Genomic DNA, 19,450 nt, shown 5'->3' on the forward strand with positions numbered 1-19,450 from the left:
AGTTCCCCTCCTCAGGGCTGTTTCCATCTGTAACCCCGCCTTCAGCCGGATACCCCAGCTGCCATCCGGGCACGACGGATGTGACGAGGGCAGTCGGGAGCGCGCTCGGCCCTTTCTCACGTGCTGCGCAGCAGACGGGACCGAAATCATGAAGCGCCCGAGTAAGTTCTCTCCGCTGGTGGTGTGGTAGAGCGTATGAGGCCGGTACCTCGGCTCATGTACTCTGTATTCCTGCTGTACATCCCACTGTCTGCTAACGTACATGTGCTCCTTCCTATCGTTGACACACGGCGTGTGAGGCATGTGCGCTGGTGCTCTGTGTGGCCATGCGTGTGCTTCTGCAGTGTATCGAGTTTGGCATGTTGGCGGTGTGTGAGAGTGTGTTGAAGACTGACTCTGCGGGTATAGGGCCAGATTCTCTAAGATTCAAAAGTGATAAAATGGAGAATGATTAACTGCAAGCCACTCAGCGCCTGTCTGACATTGTACTTGTTTCCTAGCACGGCGCCCGTCGGTCCCCATCGCATACCATAACTCAAGTTATGCGATGGGACCCGACAGACCTGATTTTCGGGTTTTAAAGACCTGCCCATACATTTTAAAAATCGGTCGCATCGCATGCCATTACAATGGCATGCAACGCGACCGACCCGATTACACATTGTACCCAATGTTAAATGCCCCCCCCCAGACCCGATTTTTAAATGTATACCCACATGATGGTTAATTAGGGACTAAGTAAAAACCGGAACCGGATAAGACACCGGAACGCCGGACCAGACATCAAACTCTGCATTCCGGAGCTTATAGTGTCTGGTCCGAGGGGTGTCCCATGTGTCTTGTCCGGGGGGATGCCTGTGATTGCTCACACCAGGGACATGGGGAAGGGGAGATTACAGCCTCCCTGTGTGGTCTGGACCGTTCCAGTTTTTATTACACCCCCGGACCATGCGGTGAGGCTGTATTCTCCCCCCTCTCCTCTCCCAGGTGACAGGTGCGACAGCAGCCCCATCAGATGGAGCACCCCCGGACAGGACACCCCCAGACCGGATACTACAAGCTCCGGAATGCAGAGTTTGATGTCCAGTCCGGCATTCCGGTGTCTTATCCGATTCCGGATTTTACCCATACCCGGTTAATTATTATGTCAAATGACCCCCTTTTGTTAATGCCAAGATAAACATCAAGATAAGCGTGGCAAGCGGCGGCGGTACGTGTCCTCCGACCATTTCATACCCCCACTATCCACGTCGGCGTGGAGTTGTTTTTATATAGTGTGGCGAGCCACTGAGCCTGAAGCATGGCGAGCGCATGCGGAATACTTCACATGTATTCCGCGTCCCCTCGAAAATCAACTCCACGTGGATAGTGGGGGTACGAAAAGGTCAGAGGAGGCATGACGCCGCCCCTCGCGGGCTCGCTGTGCTCACCACGCTTCGGGTCGGCGTTGATCATGGCGTTAACAATGGGGCATTTCACATAGTAATTACCTATCAGGGTGGGTATATAATTAAAAACTGGGTCTGGGGGGGCATTTTACATTCTAATCAGCCATCGGGGTGGCTGTACAATTAAAAATAGGGTCGCATGCGATGCGATCGACCCGATGACATACAATAGAAATCGGTGGCGCCGTGCTAGGAAACCAGTACCCATTTTTTAAACAGTTTGTGACATGGCAGGTAGGAGCTGATTGACTGGCTGTTTATCACTCTCCATTTTATCACTTTTGACGTTTGGGGGGGGGGGGGGGGGGGGGGAGAGGTGCAGTGAACAGTATTGCTGCAGTATATGTAGCATTATGTCCCACCATTGCACCTCGGGCTCTGGTTGTTGCCGGGCTGTTGACTATGGACCTAGGTTGAGGCTTGGCATGAAAGCACCACAGTTTATAACTTGGGTCGACCAACCTGGCAATATGACTTGGGTTATTCTGGCCATACATCAGAAAGTTCGATTGCGCTCATGATTGTGTCCAATTTCCCTTCAATTCCCCGGCAGTCCTTGGTGGTTTTTGGACACACAATCTGCATACAATCCATCTAAAGCAGGGTACACACCACGATGACCCGCTCATGATGCACATCGTGAGCGGGTCGTCAGTGTCTCGTCCGACCCGCTCACGGTGATGCGGGGGGGGGCACGACCCACTCACGATGTGCACCGTGAGCGGGTCCGATCGATGGCGACCCGCACCCGGCTGTATGGTCATCATTCAGATCCTACCTGCAGCAGGTAGGATCTCAATAACGACTGACCGACCCGCGGGACCGCGCATCGGATCAGTATCGGTCCACACCAGGACAGAAAAGGGCCCAATCACCACACAATCTACATCCAATTGGTCGGAATTGGATCTAGATTGAGGGGATCGGGCCCTAGTCGTCCTGGTGTGTACCCAGCATTACAATCAATTGAGATCGTATGATTGGGTACAATATCTTTCTGATATATGGCCACCTTAAATCCTGGAACGCTTTCTATATAATGCCATGATCTAACGTGAAAGTTGTGGACCTGGGATGACTATTCCGGGGTCGGACCCGGCTTTGCAATGTGGAAGGGTAACTATGGTAAACTCTTGCGCTGGTACTTGTTTCCTAGAACGGCGCCCACGATATTGATCTTAGGCATCGCAAGGAAAAAAATTGCGTTGGTCGCATCGCATGTGGCCAAAAAATCTCATGCGATGCGACCGACGCGATTTTACGCAGACCACAAATAGCCACCCTGAAGTGTGAAATGCCCCCCCCCCCCCAATTGTTAACGCCACCCTACGACCAACATCAACCCGAAGCGTGGCGAGCGGCGGCGGTGCGCGTCCTCGACCTTTTTATACCCCCACTAGCCACGTCGGCGTGGAGAATAGAAAGTGTGGCGAGCGCACGCGGATACCTTCACAGCTAAACGTGTCCCCTCGCGGGCTTCACAGGTATCCGCGGGGCTCGCCACGCTTCGGGCTCGCTGCGCTCGCCACACTTTCTATTCTCAACTCCACGCCGACGTGGATAGTGGGGGTATGAAAAGGTCGGAGGACGCGTACCGCCGACCCTCGCTGCGCCGGGTTGACGTTGATCGTGGGGTGGCGTTAACAATTGGGTGGGGCATTTCACACTTCAGGGTGGCTATTTGGGGTCTGTGGGCCATTTAACATTGTTCCCTATGTAAAATCGGTAATCGCGTCGTCACATCGCATGCAATTTTTTTGGCCGCATGCGATGCGACCAACGCGATTTACATTTTACCATGCATTTCTATGTAAAATCACGGACATCGCATCGATAATCCACCCATTATAATGGCATGCGATGCCCGCCGTTCTAGGAAACAAGTACCCTTGCACTTATTGGCGACTCTACAATTTTATGTGATGCTAGGAGTCCCGCCGTTCTAGGAAACAAGTACCCTTGCACTTATTGGCGACTCTACAATTTTATGTGATGCTAGGAGTCCCGTTTCAAAGTAACTTGCTTTTGTAGGCCTGTAGGTACCCGTACATGTTCAGATATGGGGCTGTATGTTTTGTACTTTAAAATGTGCCATGCGATTCTGGCACTTGTAGGGGAATGCGATGCGATCCCCCTACATGTGCGGGTGCGATGCGGTCCGATTTTTTTTTTTTTTTTTTTTTTTTTTTTTTACTTTAAAAGTACAAAACGTATGTGACATTTGCAACGTGTATGGGCACCTTGTGCTGGATTTTACCACTGTAAATATGAGCATCAAATGCATTTTGGTCTCAGACTTGTATATTTGCACCCAGGCATGGATATTTTTACATTTGTGGAAATTGGATCTATATCATACTTGCCTACTTTTGAAACTAGTTTCAGGGAGATTATAGTTGGTAGTAGAATTTTGCACAGCGTCCCATTGAGGGGGCGTGTCATGCTCCACCCAATGGGCGTGTCTGTTTCCATATATGGAGAGATTGTGAAAAGAGATTGTGAACGTGGCACCTAGAAGTGTGGGTGGGTACTGCTACATCTGAGAGGAATCTTCTAAAATGACTTATATCCATATGTAGATGAGCCCCAAGCAGTTAGTAAGAGCTACTATACTTGCTAAAGTGCTGGGAAATGGTGCTGATGATTCAATGTAAATGTATCTGTCTCTTTCCTTTTTTCCTAAAAAATGTAACAGGGTAATGTGGTCTATGTGACGTGAGGGAGATTGCTGCTATTTCAGGGAGTCTCATGTCGGAGGGTAGGCAACTATGGTCTATATCTGGGGTAGCCAACCCTAGTCCTTGAGAGCTACCAACAGTGCATGTTTTGCAGGTCTCCTCACAGAATCACAAGTGAGCTAATTAGCTCCATCTGTGTATCTTTAAAAATGTGTCAGTGATTAATGAGTGCAGCTGTGCAGCAGCTAGGTTGTCTGGAAAATGTGAACTGTTGGTAGCTCTCGTAGGCTAGGGTTGGCTACCACTGGTCTATATCAACGCTCGACAAAACCCGTGGGCCAGGTCGCCACGGCGACCAGATTCTGCTTCCTGGAGACCAGAATTTTTTTGCAGGGAGGGTGGAAGCAGAATCTGGTCATATCAGCGGCGCCAGACCCCCATCCCCCCAGCAGCGGCGGCGGGAGAGAATCCTATTCAAAAGACTGGGTGGCGGGGCTGGTGGGGGACGCTGCTAGTAAGGCAAAGTCAGTATGAAAGGGACGCTGTGGGGGACAGTGACATAGAAGCGGCAGTAACGGAGAGCCAGGCAGGGGGAGGCGGGAGCTGTCAGTGCTGGGGGGAAAAAAAACGCTGAACGCTCTCAGCCAATTGCTGACTGGCTGAGCGCTCTCTCTCAGCCAATCACAGGCTGCCCATTCATTGTATGGGCTTTTTTTTTTTTTTCCAGTGCTGATAGCTCCCGGCTCTCCTTGCCCGCCTCTACGTTACTGCCTCTACGTTACTGCCTCTGTGTCCCCCGCAGCATTGGCTGCCTCTGCACTACTAGCAGCGTCCCCCGCCCCCCTGCTCCCTCCACCTGCACAGAGCATTAACCGCTCCCTGCTCCCCCTACCCGACTCCTTCGCCGGCGGGGACCAGTCCGAGGAAGCGACAGGAGCAGGCTGGGAGCCGCAGGAGATCTAACGGCAGGCGGGGACTGTAGATAGAGACATGGGGTGCTGCAAATCCTATTCAAAAGACTGGGTGGCCACTGATTGGCTGAGAGCTCAGCCAATCAGTGGCCGCCCAGTTTTTTTTAATAGGATTTCTTCCTATTCTCCCGCCGCGACCCCGGTCTGCGGTCCCCGCCTGCCGCTCCCCCAAACCGGTCCTCGAGAGGTGGGTGTCGGGCTCTGCTGCCCGCGGCCACACTGGCTCCATCAGCAGGGGAGAAGACTTGAATCTGGAGGCTGCCTCTTCCTCCCTCTTCCTTAGCCTCTTCCTCCCTCTTCCTTAGCCTCTTCTCTCCTGTCGCGCCAGGCCGCCTGCCCCTTCCGGTGTTCAGCCCCACCAGTGCCACCGCTTATGGCTGCATGGCTTCCAGCATGCAACCCCTGGCATGTAATGGGCATTATGGCACTTGCAAATTTTGGGTGCACGCCTTCGGCACGCACTGTTGCTCTGATTATTTTATCTGGCTCCTAAATTTTTATCCTGGCTCCTAGATTTTAAATAAATTTGTCAAGCCCTGGTCTATATCCTGTTCGTAAGTGTAGTTTAGGGAATCTGCGAAATTCTGGCTCCAACCACAAAGTCATCAGAGTTGGCGATATAGAATTTTTTTTTTTTACTTTGTTTAATGTGCCAATTCTACAGTAGATCGCTGATAATTGGTTTCTGATCTGTGTTTGGCATTTGGGAATCACCCATTAGATGCATGACTGGCTGCCTTAAGCTTCATATGTGTTAGTACATAGGTTTCTTTGCTATTACATTTACTTTAAGGTATTATTTTGACGGTTGTTTGAAGAATGAGTTTTATGCTGTCCAGTAAACTGATGGAAGCTCATAGTTTCACATATTAAGCTTGGTACATGCTGTGATTTTCATGAATGATATGCACAATGACTATTACCAATATTCCCATAGTGTTTATTCTAGGCTGTTTTAGCCCTGCCTGTTTTAGCCACCCTGCTAAAACAGCTGGTTCCATCTGTCTCTGCTGTTGCTGTCCGACGCTCTCGGGGAAGCCTAGTTCCTACTGTATGTAGCTGCTGAGCCCGCCTACACTAGTGACTTAGGTGGGCTCAGGCTGCCTCATTCATATTGCCGCCATTAAACCCAGCGCCTTGCCCTCCTGTGATTCTGTAGGGTACACTATTAACACATGCATATTGTTTAGTGTGTATCCATTACATTGTTAACGATGCTCACTCCACTGGGACATTTACGATCATCATTCCTCCACATCTTCTGAACATGCAGTCAAATCCGACAATGTAGTCAGCAACTGCATGATTGGCGAGGGCCTGTTGACATCACTGAGTGATATACTTTAGTGCAGGGGTGGGGAACCTCATGCCCGGGGGCCGTATGCGCCCCCTGTAGCCTGTAAGAGTTTCCCTCCTACCCACCCGACGGCTTTGCCGGGAGTCAAGTACAGGGGAATTCACGCAAGAGGTCGGTAGTTCTCTCGAGATTCTTTTTAATCAACAGCAGCCGGAGACTGTCAGTCCTATTCAGTGGTAGCTGCCGGAGGGTGGGATGGCTGCAGCAGGACAATTTGTAAGGCTGGTTTCACACACTCCGGCTCCTGCCTGACGGTGAAATCCCGCACGGCCAGGGAGCCGTGCCGCACACATTAGTTGTGAATGGACAATTGTGTCCATTCACACGGGACGGCCACGGCCCGGCCGCGCGGTTGCAGCCGGATCCCGCCACTGGAAGGGACGGCTGCCGGGCTGTGGCCATCCCCTCCATGATAAACTTGTGTGTGCGGCACGGCTCCCTGGCTGTGCGGGATTTCACCGTCAGGCAGGAGCCGGAGTGTGTGAAACCAGCCTTAGAGACATTTTTACATATGGCCCTCAGAGGATTTTTTCCCCCATACAAATGTCCCTTGTCACACAAAAGGTTCCCCACCCCTTGCTTTAGTGTTTTACCACTATATCGGTCGTTCTGTAGCGTTAACAATATAGGTGCCCATGCACGGTACAATGCTCGCGTGCACCTCCCATAGTACGTAAATTATGTGCTGCGGGTACTTTTTGAACTAGATTGCATCGCAATTAGTTCAAACCGCAGGGTGCTTTAGCACATCGGATGTGTTTTGAACTAGATGCAATGCGATCTAGTTTAACATGCACGGTGCACCTTGCAATGTTTTAAGTTCACCTTTTTTCCTGTGTTTGAGTGTGTGTACCCAGTTTTTCATCTGTTAACAAAAATAAAAAAAATTCTGTTACTTTTACAGAGTTAAAGAAAGCTAGTAAGCGGATGACATGTAGCAAACGGTTTAAAATCAATAAAAAGGTAAGTGGTTTTTTTGTTTGTTTTTTATGTGATTATTGAATTTTTCAAATAAAGAAATACAAAACATTGCACATTATATGACCGTGCAGTAAAAATAAATATCAATAAGACGAACGGCTCTAAAAGCTATAAAATATGTCAATTTTATATCTGTGGACTATCCATATATATCAGACAATTTATATACAGAAACCTAGCATAAAATATTTTATGATTATATACAGAGAAAATATAAAATGACGCCTACTGTACTTACAAACCTCAGTTATACCGCTCTGTCGATTTTTTTTTTTTTTTTTTTTTTTTTTTTTTTTTTTTTTTTTTTTTTTTTTTTTTTAAAAACCATAAACTAATCACGTCATGGCAAGAGAGGTAAAGGATTCACTGCACATCCGCAGGGTTTAGGAGGGCTGCAGCATTCGCTGCTAGCCCTCCCTGTCACCCTATTCAATGCCGCAGGGGCTCGCTGCCCCTGCCTGTGAATTTTAACCCCTGCAGCGGCAGGCAGGGAGATGTAAGCCTCCCTGCCTGCCCCAGAATTTTTGAGGGGGAGAAGGAGGGCTTAAGGGGACACAGACAGCAGAAGCTGCCCCCCCGGATAGCTGACGGGTAGGGAGCCGCTCCACTGGTCCCACTCGTAAGAAGCCGGGACCAGTGTGCAGTGAATATATGAATATCTAATGATCGGCCCCCTGCTGGCGAATGTGTAAAAAAAAATTAATTAAATATATATTAATGTGCTTCAAGCACATGAATAAAATTAGCATGCCCCTTCACCGAAAAAAGAACCTGATTTTTTTTTACACCAAAAAAAAAAAAAACCTTTATTTTAAAAGATCACTTTCCAGTTTGCCTTAAAAAGATGTTGCATGCAAAACGGTGAATAAAGGTTGAAATCAGGGAGAAAGCAATTCGCTATCCTAGCATTGAATACACTTATACAATTCTCGGTAAATCCCAGTGAAAACTCCATTGAAATACACCAGCGAATTGCAGCGTGCATGAAATAGAGAACTGGCCAGCATTCACTGTTCGCTTTCGGTGAACATTGAATAGGGTGAATCATATTTTTCAGTGAAAAAAATTCACCGCAAGGAGTGACAGCCAGATTCCTGAAAAAAAAAAAAACTTGTTCAGTTCTGGGCACCGCACCTTAAAAAGGGCATAAATTAATTGGAACAGGTACAGAGCAGGGCGACTAAGCTAGTAAACGGTCTCGAGTCACTAGAATACAAAGATAGATTAGCCGGGCTGAATGGTTTCACTGGAGAGGCTGAGGTTGAGAGGTGTTATTAGTATGTTCAAATACAGGATTGGGAATCCTGGAACTGGGAGATGATTTGTCCAGTAACAGGGCTATACTTAGGACACGCGGAAATGTACAGAGGAAAATAAATTCCGTACTAAATTAAGAAGAGGATTCTTCACCATTAGAGCAGTAACATTCTGGAACTCATTGCCGGTGGGGGTGGTTACAGCAACTGCTGTTAATGAATTTAAATAAAAACTGGATACATTTTGGCCACTAAAGGACTCCTATAGATATGACGTACCTAAGTTAATAGTTACAAGTTTTATCAGCCTTAATTACTATGAGTTCAGACTTGTCGGCAATTTACTTTATAACCTGCAGAAGATCCAATAATTGAATCGCTGGAACAGAATTCAATAGATGAAAAATAAACAGTAACATATCATCTGCGAATAATGCTATATTAACCCTTTGAGTGCCAACATGTTTGAGAGATGGGCAAAATATCCCTTAAAAATCCCAGCTTCTATCACATTTGTCTTTATAAGTTAAGGTAAAAGATTATATTTCCTATAAAAGGTAATTCCAGGTCGTTATATTGAATACAAATGTTTGCACGCTAATTTTGTCAAATGCACTTGGCAAGCAAAGGGTTAATAATTGTGATAAACCTTTTTCTTTTTAGGTCAAAGAACACAAGCGGAAAGTTGCTAAGGAAGCAAAGAAATCTGGTCCCAGAAAGCCAAAGCGGGATATCAGCATCCCCAATGATGCCCCTTTCAAGGAAGACATTCTGCGAGAAGCAGAACAGAGAAAACAAATGGTAATTTCTACCAGCAATATCCCCCCCACCACTTATGATCTTGGGTACAATGTGCCATCCGATTTACTATCTTATATTCCTTATCTATTTAAGAGAGAGGAGTTGAAACGACAGCAGAAACTTGAAAGACAAAAGGAAGTTGCAAAGAAAAGAAAATTAGGAGACAAGAAAACAGACAAACCTGAAAAGAAAAAAAAGGCAACAAAGGTAACCTTAGGCTGTGACTATCATAGACTTCTTTTTATTTTATTTTTTAGGATTAGGCAGTTTGCTTTGGGTCTTTGTTAGATATCTTGCACCCATTTTCTATATATGAGTAGAGGTTTATTGGTTTTAGTTCCCAAATGATGCATTTATTATTTGTTTATATGGCGCCACATGAGTTCTGTGGCGTCTAACCATACATATATGTATTGCAGTACAGAACAATTTTGGATAAGTACATGGTAAGTAAAAAGAGTTGAAACAAGGGACAGGAACATTTTTGCGGAAGGTGTACGGAAATAAAAATTTCAAGTAAGCCTTAAAGCAACTGAGGTTCCTGCACTGGTATTAATACACCTTTTACCATACACAAAATAAACTCCACTTTCTATACATAGGGGCGTATCTTCGGTTTTAGCTCTAGCTATTATCTGTTTAATTATATACATTTACCTACTAATTTGTGATATATGGTATTTCAGTTGTTTTTTTCTATATCCTATTACTGCAGAAATATTTATAACTTTTATTCAATGCATTTTTTTTTTTTGTTCCTTTGCCTCCTAGGAAAAAGAACCTCCGAAACCAAAGCCAAAAAAGACTGTTGCAAGAAATTCTACAAAATTTCTTTGTAGTGAAGTGAACAAAGTGAGTGCAGGCATAATGAGAAATATACAAAAAGGGGGGGATTTGTTATCCTGCACAGGCTATAAACTTAATCAAAATAAACCAGAATTTATTGTGAGAAGGATGGTGTATTTTATGTTGCTATGGCAACCCCATCCATGCTCCTGATATGAAATGAAAAAGTGATTTTATCTGGTGGTGCTCCCTAGAGTTTGAATTAAATGTTAAAAAGCGGAAACAAATAAACTTTTTGTTGGGGTACTTCTTATTACTGAAAATAGTGAATTAAAATTTATTCAAGTTTAGTTAAGAGACATACTTTACATATAACACTGAAGACGTACAAAAATTTGACTATTATACATCCACTTTGTGTAAAATATATTGTGGAATGTCAGTCTACTCAAGCTTAATTAATAGCTGGCCGTGCTTGAAGGAGCGAAAAATAATGATCAAATTACGTTAATGGCGGTATGAATTAATAATTTAAGAACTGAGATGTCCCTGTTAACTAATCACTAGGATGTGAAGCACTGTATTATAAAACGATATATAATCACAAGAATACAATGTGCAGAATACCTGCTGTGCAGCATCACATGATTTACATTGGATGCAGCATGAGTTTCTCCCGTTGGCTTTGTTATATATAATAGCAAGGAGGTATAGAATTAGTTTAGTGGGAAAAAAGCCTGTACAGGACTAGCCACTAGCACTTACTAATTCCCCTCATGAGGGGAATTAGTAAGTGCTAGTGGCTAGTCCTGTACAGGCTTTTTTCCCACTAAACTAATTCTATACCTCAGGCTCATTTTTATGTCTTCAGTGTTATATGTAAAGTGTCTCTTTTATCTAAAATTGAATAAATGATTTTAATTGACTATTTTCAGTAATCTGAAGTGCCCCAACAAAAAGTTTCTTTGTTTCTGCTTTTTCATAATGAGAAATATGTAAGAAACTAAGAGTAAACTGCATCTTGTACATGGAATTATTAATTAAGTCTCCACTGTAGAAGAGCTTCAGGAACGGCACATGAAAATGTAGCAGAGACCCAGTTACATGTTGTAAACTTATCTGAGTGCTTTATGTTCCGGCAGGTGATTGCAGCATCTGATGTTGTCCTAGAAGTGCTGGACGCCAGAGATCCACTGGGCAGCCGATGCCTGCAAGCAGAGCAGGCTGTTCTCCAATCTCCTAACAAAAAACTTTTGCTGGTGCTCAATAAAGCTGGTAATTGTTTTTATTGTTCATAGGTGTAAATGTGACATGCAACCTGTACTGTAATTTATCAGTGGCGATATGAGGAGAATGTCATTGAGTCTGATCTAACAGTGACGACTCAGATCCAACTCTGATCATCATATAACACAGAATCCTGGTTCTTACATGATGGGATATATACCGTTAGTGGAACTGCAACCTGTACTTGTGATTCTTGTGTCCTCCTGGGATTATATTGATTCATCTCCATGTTTTGAACATTCCTTCTGAATAAAGGGTTTTCCATGTTACAGATCTAGTTCCCAAAGAAAACGTGGAGAAGTGGCTCCGCTTACTAAACAATGAGCTTCCAACCATTGCCTTTAAGTGTTCTACACAAGTGCAAGAGAAGAACCTGGTAAGTAATTGTACTATTGCTGTGATACATCACTCTCCGTGAATATGACTGTTTACTCTGTATACTGATGTGGATACACATATAATAGGTGACCAGTACCATGGATCTCAGACCTAGAGGAGGAAAGCTGTTTATAGCAGGGCTACGTGTTTTGTGTATCTGCATGTTTACAGTGAAATATACTTATATATAAAACAGCTCAGCTACTAGTTTAGAATATGAATGCCACATTTTGCTGTGATTTATCTCTGGGGCATTTATTTCATGTTCTGGGCCCTGCAATTTGTGCCATTGCTAGGGGGTATCTGCTTATTTCAACCTCCGACCGAGTAAATGCTTTGATTCCCATTTGTTTTGGTTCTAGTGGTAAAACTACCAGCCATCTTACCCTTCTCTTTAGGCTTCTACATAGGGTACTTAGCAATTATAGCACATTTTTACCATCGCACATTTTTATCTCTGCATTGTTGGGAAACTTATCCTGCTTCTAGGCAACATCCGCATCATGCCCAGTTGCACATATACATGGCATGTTTTCAGGCTGGCAGTTGTGGTGGTTCTTGTTCGCTATGTTCCTGAAGCTTATACTGTTATTAGAGAACCGGTCTCTCTCATTGAGAAGAATTTATCGGTAAATACTAATACTGTTAATTTGGCGTTTTGTAGTTTTCATAGTTTGCTTTGTGTAATGTATGATGAGAATCCATTCTGACTGATTGAGCATAAGTTCTAATGCGCCCTACACATGGGGGGGAATGACCGTTCTGAGCGATGCTAGATTGCTCAGCACTGCACAAGAGCTGTTGCTATGGGCAACCAATCTACTTATTTAGCACCTTTTTATAAGGTTATGTATCTGATTGCTTGCTCATAGCAACATCCAATCTGAAATAGAAATCCCACCTTAATAAATGTCCCCATATGAGATAAGCACATGCCAGTTCATGGGATACTGGAAGAGTGCAGCTATGGGGCCAATGGGATATGCTGAAAAGTCTAGGAGGTCATTAACTAGTATATTTCTCATTATTTTATCATTAAAGCCCGGTGGTATTCAGAAGGTGAGACCCGGTTGTATTGATGTATCGAAAGGCACGATGTGCTACGGAAAAAACGCTCTGCTACGGATTCTACATGACCTCTGTCCATCAGGGAACGAAGGAATTAAAGTCGGCTTAATAGGTATGAGTTTGTGTTTTATGAATGGACTTGGCTCATGACAAATGCAGAAATGAGGAGAATATAAAGCAGTCTGATGCATCTGATGACTCCGATCCAACTCTGATCTCATTTGTTTACATTAACTTCAGGCGATTGTCATTGATATGTAGCATAAATGAATTGTCTTGTAATAGCATTAATGAGGCGATGACCGTGCAGATTGTGTGACAGTTTGTAATTGTGTTTTGTTTTTTTCCTGCTAGGTTTTTCAAATGTGGGAAAGAGCAGTTTAATAAACAGCTTGAAGCAATTTCGTGTGTGCAATGTGGGAGCATTAAAAGGCACTACCAAGTAAGTTGTGTAGCATAGAGAGTAGAGCTTCTAAATCCAGTACTGGGACACATTAGCAGTGCATGTTTTCCAGATAGCTTTGCTGGAGCTCAGTGTGTCTTGATTACTGAGTGGCCCATTTTTTTAAAGATACCGTTGGTTCTAGTCATTTCACTTGATTTATTTGATGGGAAGACCTGGAAAACCTGTACGGTTATGGTGTCCTGGGGGCTGAACTTAAAAAGGTCTATAGTAGGTGATGCCTGAATGGTGTATGATGAGAGACTGGAGCTGACAATCCCATGGAGGGTCCGTTCAATCCAACTCTGAACCTTCTGTACATCTTATGACATGGATTTACTTTTGTGAGAACAGACTATAATGTTAACTCTTTATTTCAGAATTCAGCAAGATGTCAATATTGACTCACAAATCAAGATAATTGACAGCCCCAGCCTGGTTGTTTCTCCTGATAACCCACCTGCGACTATCCTCATGAGAAGTGTGTTTCCACGAGCTGATGATGATATTTTAACTGCGGTCAAAATTATTTTGAAAAACTGCAATAAACAGCAGGTATGTAGCCGCCTCCGTCCTGCTCCTATAGCCTTAGTGAAACTATTCTGACTTTAACCCTTGAGTGCCAATTGAATTTGTCAAAATAGGTGTAAAAATTGCCAATCACACCTTTTCTTATTCATAATGACCTGTTTACCTCGCATAGGAAATATAACTTTTTATTTGAATTTATATAACAAATGTCAGCAACGCTAGCATTTATAGCAGGTATTTTGCACACCTCACAGATGTTGTGTCTCAAAGGGTTAGAAAAAAAACACACCCATAAAGTTTAAAACCATTTTTTTTTTTTTTTTACGTTTTGCAAGTTAAATGCTGAATTTGACTATCCTCTAACAGTCCTTCCCAAACTATGTGCTGTGGCTTCCTGGGGTGTCTAAGGGATTTTGCAGGGTTACTTTGGATTGGTGGTCCATGCTCAATGGAATATGCAAATTGTGGACAAACAAGTGAATCCTGTCCGTTACCACTGTCTTGACCCGAAGGATGAGATATAAACATTATAATTAAGTTCCTATAGTGTTGGTTTTTTTTTTTTTCTCAAAGATAAACTTTTGACCTGTGGGTACCGTGAAACGCATTTTGATACTCCAATGCACAGTGATTTAAAGTTTGGGGACCACAGCTCTATATAGATCTAGGTTGACCATTTTGTGCAGAGACTCAAATAAAACCTTTTACAATTTGAGCTTTTAAATATGTGCAGAAATGAGGAGAATTTGAAACAGTCTGATCTATTTGATGACTGTCAGATCCAACTCTGATCTCATGCTTGTAAACGTTTTATGTGTGCACACATCTTCAGAAGACTATTGCTACATAAGCATTTATTTCCATGTATTTGTTCTTGGTTTTTATCATCAGATCATGTTGCAGTACAATCTGCCTGACTTCCGCAACTCCCTGGAGTTTTTAGATCTACTCGCTCGCAAACGTGGCCAACTGAAAAAGGGTGGTGTGCCGGATCTACGGGGAGCGGCCTTCGTGTTCATGAACGACTGGATGGGGTGAGGAGACCATATTAGGTTTTATGCTTCAATTCATTTTCTGTTCTATTGAGTTGATAAAAGATGTGTAAAGGATATTTCCATAATAAAAATTAAACCTCATTTGAAATTTATAGACACCGCTACTAATAACCGGTGTAGTCACACTGGCTGTAATACTCCACCCAAATCATTGTTTTTACCTTCTGAATTTCTTTTGTTTTCTAGAGCAAGACTTAGTTACTATACTCTTCCACCTGCCCATCTAAAATCCCATATTACCAACTTGCAAACTGGTGCTATGCAGAAAGGAATTAACCGTAAGGTCTTGGAGGAGGACAATCATGGCATAGTGAGAGGTAAGCGTTTTAATGTCCTTGTTCTAATGCTGTAGTTCAGTTTCATGAGTGTTGTCATAGTGGTTTGTTCTTAGCCATGAGCTACCGCCCATGGGTTATAAAGTGCTGTTTGTTTAGGAGGGTTAAACACTTTCTATTCATGTGTGTTGGTCCCAATATTCAGAGTTGACCAACTGTTGCATCTTCCATGTAGATTGTGAATTTCAACTTTCTAATTATGCGGTTTGTTTTACATAAACTAATATTGCTGTGGTTTGCTTTTTTCCAAAGCCTTGAAGAACCCAAGTCCTGCCAGCAGTATTGTGTACCACCTCTCTCAACTGACCAATGGTATAATTGATGAAACTGAAATAATAGAGCAGGAACCTGAAGAGTCTGAGGATGAGAAGATGGAAGAGTCTGAGGATGAGAAGGAGGAAGACAACGATGACGAGGAGGAGGTTGAAGAGGGTGGTGACAGCATTAAAGAGGTAAGAAACTGGCAAATGTTTCAGCCATTACAGTGACTCCAACATATACAGCTCATAGTTTTCCAGGTAATCCTGAGTGCGCTAAATACCCTGGGCAGGATGCTATGGAAACCATCAAGTGCCTCGCTCATCTGCTGGTAATACCAGCAGATGAGGGTGGCCTCCAGCGATGATGCGAGAGCTGGCTGCTTTCATCGCAAAATCGCCCAGTGTATATGGGCCTTAAGTTCTGGATCACTTGCGACAATCACTTTCATTAACTATTATGCTGTGGTTGGGACATCTATGACCTTATTCTGGTTGACTCGCAAGGCTGCAAATTTCGCAGCCTTGGGAGTCTGCCAGCAGTGCCGCCCCCCTCACACACCACGATACCCTGCAAGGCTGTGAACGCAGCTGGGGAGAAATCATTCGATGGTCGGTGACCATCAAATGATTTCTCCAGTGCTCTCAGATCAGAGACACCTCTGTGGTGTCTCTGATCTCTATGCGGGCAGCTGACATCCCGTGATGTCAGCTGCCTGCCCCCTTGTCATTGGGAGATTACCATGAGAACTCCCATGAAACCCTGGCCGTTCTCATGGGCTGCACCAACTGCACTGCTAGGTGCAAGCAACACTGTGTCTGCACATGCACAGAAATGCAAGAAAATCAGTCCCCTGTGCGAACCAACTAGAATAGCCCTCCTAGAATAGTGTTTAAGGTACAACTCTGGCTCCCTCTAGCTTCATATTCCAAGTAATGCAGCTTAACAGGCCACACTGTAAAATTATATTTTCATTCAAATAAAAAAAAAAAAAATTGTGTTCTCTTGCAGGAAGGGACTATACAGATGCCGGAAACTTCGACTGTACAAACTGGTATGTATCCAATGCAAAAAAAAAGCAACTTTTGTGTGAACAGATAGTGTATAATTTCCAATAATGTAAAGTTCTGTGTATAGTGAGGCAAAAGCTATAACATGCTTTTCTTTACTGTTCTTCCTCATCCTTTGTTCATAACACTTCCTTATAACTAGATGCAGTTTTGACTAAATTGCAGAGCTGTGTATAATGTACCTAAACCATTTTCCAATGCATGGGCATGAGTGGCTTCTAGTATATGCGGAGGCTTGGAATATTTACCGTTGGAACACAACCTTTTATGTCTTGCAATTTGTAACTTTTTAAATATTTAATGCAAGTATTTCCATCAAGCCTTCAAATTTAGTCTTGCTATCCTTTACTTGTGATTGGTTCTCCAGTTAAAAGTCCCCTGATAAAACTATTTTTGCCATGGCTTCCTTTCCCATATCTCCGTAATACAGTGGTGCACATTACTGGGTACTTATATATGATTGTAATGAACAAAACATGACAAAGAACCATTTTTTTTTCCTCTCTTCATTTAGAACTGATAAAAGAAGAAACGTCTAAAAGATCAGTAACGTTTGACAAGCTGGGAAAGGAGGCTGATGATGCTTACGACTTTAATACAGATTTTAACTGAGAAACTAGATCACGTTCAACACTTGTGGCCAGGTTGGATATCTGTACAGAGATGATGGCTTTTACCAGGAGCTTTTGAGGCTGACAGAATTGGAAATGACAATGCTCACTGTATACAGTGGTATTGTGTAACTTGATTAGATTCTGTGAATCTCTTAATTGTCCTATATGTCTGATGTATGCACAATTTGGAGAGTATCTCCATATAATAAATACATTGTACTGACTTCTCTGTGTTGTGCTTGAATATAACTACCAGGTAACTGAGCAGTACTGTGGGATGGTGGGTGTGGAACTACTGGATGGCTAGCACCATGGACAACATATATATTCATGCATCTTCTACCATGTCAACATCCCACTTCTTTGTTTAGATCAGTTGTTCTCAAACCCCATCCTCAGGACCCCACACGTTTCTTATTTTCTCTGACATGCAGCAGGGACCACTGGAATCACATCGGGTATTAGAGCTGGGAATGCTGGGAGCTAGGCACTTCTTAATAATAATTAGGGGATACTGGCTCCTCCCCTCTAAGACCCACAATCCCCCAGTGAGAAAATTGTGCCAGGGAGTTAGGTCACAGTTTTTTCTGCTCCTGCACATTTTTCTAGCTTTGGCTTTACATTAGAATTTTTACATCTTTACTTGATAGAATCCCTTCCCCACCTACTGAAAGGTGTGGGTCCGGGCATTCAGCGCCCCTGGAGTTCCAGGTCGTCAGTCAGGACCTCACAAAAGGTGCCTGCCTGCACGGGTTCCGTGCTCCTGCCGCCCCTCCAGCAAAGGGGACGCCAGTCACGAAGGAAGCCTCCGGTGGTGAGTAGAGCGCTGAGCGCACTTTCCACACGCCGTCCCCTGCTTCTCCGTCAGCCGCACTGTGCGCGGGTCTCTGCAGCGAAGTGAGGCGCCGCCATCTTGCAAAAGGCGCGTATCGCTGTACTATACCACGCGACTGTACTAAGTGCCGGAGGTATTGCAGGAGTGAGCGCTAGCAAGCGGGTGCCTCTGGACGTTGTCAGAACGCCACAGGTTGGCTAAGCAGAGGGAGAGGGGACACGCTGTAAAACGGAGGCCGGCATGGCGCGGCCATTACACAGATACACAGTAAGGCTGACTCTTTCCTGTTCACAGGTTACTGCAGCTTGAAAGGCTCTAAAGGTTTTATTACTGACACAGTGTTTTGCGCTGTATTGTCACTAATAGGGCTCATTCTCCTCCAGGTCTCACAGAACCCTGAGGTTTTTAGCTTGTGAGAGGTGTATCTGTACTCAGTGTGTGTGTGTGTTTGCACCTGTATCGCGCGCTGTTGTTGGACCGGGCGAGCAGGGATCATGACGGGCAAATCCAAAGCCTCTCAGAAGGTTTTTGCTTGTACTGTCTGTACAGCTAAGTTTTCTCAATACACAGCTGAGGGTAATGCCACTGTTTGTCAGTCATGTTCAGGTGCTGAATCTGCATCACTGGCGGGGTCTCAGGCGCCCCAGTGGGCTTCAACCTTAGTGGGTTCTATGTCAAAGCTCACTTCTGAATTGGCGCTGGCTCGCAGAGCGGAGCCATCTTGGGCTACAGCCCTAGCAAGGTCGGTGGAGGGGTTAGCTAACTCCATGTCCAGACCAGAGAGGCCTTCTGCATCTAGCAATAAGCGACCTTATCAGGCTATTATTGTGGAGGATGATTTAGAGGAGGAACAGGATCCATTTCACGAAATGGAGGATGGTGAATGGGAAGAGGTTCAGGATGTCATTCCTGAGGAAGAGCCGACTCCTTTAGGGATAGAGGCTCTCATTATGGCGGTAAAGGAGGTACTTCGTTTACCGGAGGATCCCAGACCAGAGCCACAGGAGTTTGATCTGTTTGGAGGGGTTCAGAAGACATCAGTGGTCTTTCCTTGTCCAAATCAGGATCAGCTTCTGGCTGCATGGAGGAATCCGGACAAACGTTTTCAGATTCCCAGACGTTTCCCTTCTCTGTATCCTTTTGAGCCTGCGGCCCTAAGCAAGTGGGAGACTCCACCTCCGGTGGACACCTCAGTTTCCCGTCTGTCCAAGAAGACAACTCTGCCAGTCCCGGGGGCTTCAGCCTTGAAAGATCCCTCAGATAGAAAGTTGGAGGCTACTCTCAAGGCCATTTATGTAG

General features: G+C 44.5%; 1 protein-coding gene and 4 non-coding genes across 5 annotated transcripts; all 5 read left to right on the forward strand.

Moving 5' to 3' along the window:
• The first annotated feature begins 6 nt into the window (after positions 1-6).
• GNL3 (G protein nucleolar 3) lies at positions 7-17,540 on the forward strand. Its single transcript, XM_083156399.1, has 15 exons — positions 7-161; positions 7,359-7,417; positions 9,355-9,492; positions 9,586-9,699; positions 10,264-10,344; positions 11,421-11,553; positions 11,838-11,941; positions 12,985-13,123; positions 13,366-13,453; positions 13,834-14,008; positions 14,876-15,018; positions 15,226-15,356; positions 15,627-15,826; positions 16,644-16,686; positions 17,217-17,540. Exons 1-15 carry the CDS (start codon positions 149-151, stop codon positions 17,312-17,314), a joined length of 1,659 nt encoding a protein of 552 aa, XP_083012525.1. The 5' UTR covers positions 7-148; the 3' UTR covers positions 17,315-17,540.
• LOC146030135 (small nucleolar RNA SNORD19) lies at positions 11,618-11,691 on the forward strand. The gene has a single exon (XR_014455638.1). It is a non-coding gene; the product is annotated as a small nucleolar RNA SNORD19 (small nucleolar RNA).
• On the forward strand, positions 13,168-13,239 carry LOC146030134 (small nucleolar RNA SNORD19). Its single transcript, XR_014455637.1, has one exon. It is a non-coding gene; the product is annotated as a small nucleolar RNA SNORD19 (small nucleolar RNA).
• On the forward strand, positions 13,695-13,771 carry LOC146030137 (small nucleolar RNA SNORD69). Its single transcript, XR_014455640.1, has one exon. It is a non-coding gene; the product is annotated as a small nucleolar RNA SNORD69 (small nucleolar RNA).
• Positions 14,715-14,788, forward strand: LOC146030133 (small nucleolar RNA SNORD19). Its single transcript, XR_014455636.1, has one exon. It is a non-coding gene; the product is annotated as a small nucleolar RNA SNORD19 (small nucleolar RNA).
• Positions 17,541-19,450: the final 1,910 nt, after the last annotated feature.

This window comes from Crinia signifera, chromosome 8 (genome assembly GCF_055691185.1).
Source record: "Crinia signifera chromosome 8, ASM5569118v1, whole genome shotgun sequence".
Lineage (NCBI taxonomy): Eukaryota > Metazoa > Chordata > Amphibia > Anura > Myobatrachidae > Crinia > Crinia signifera.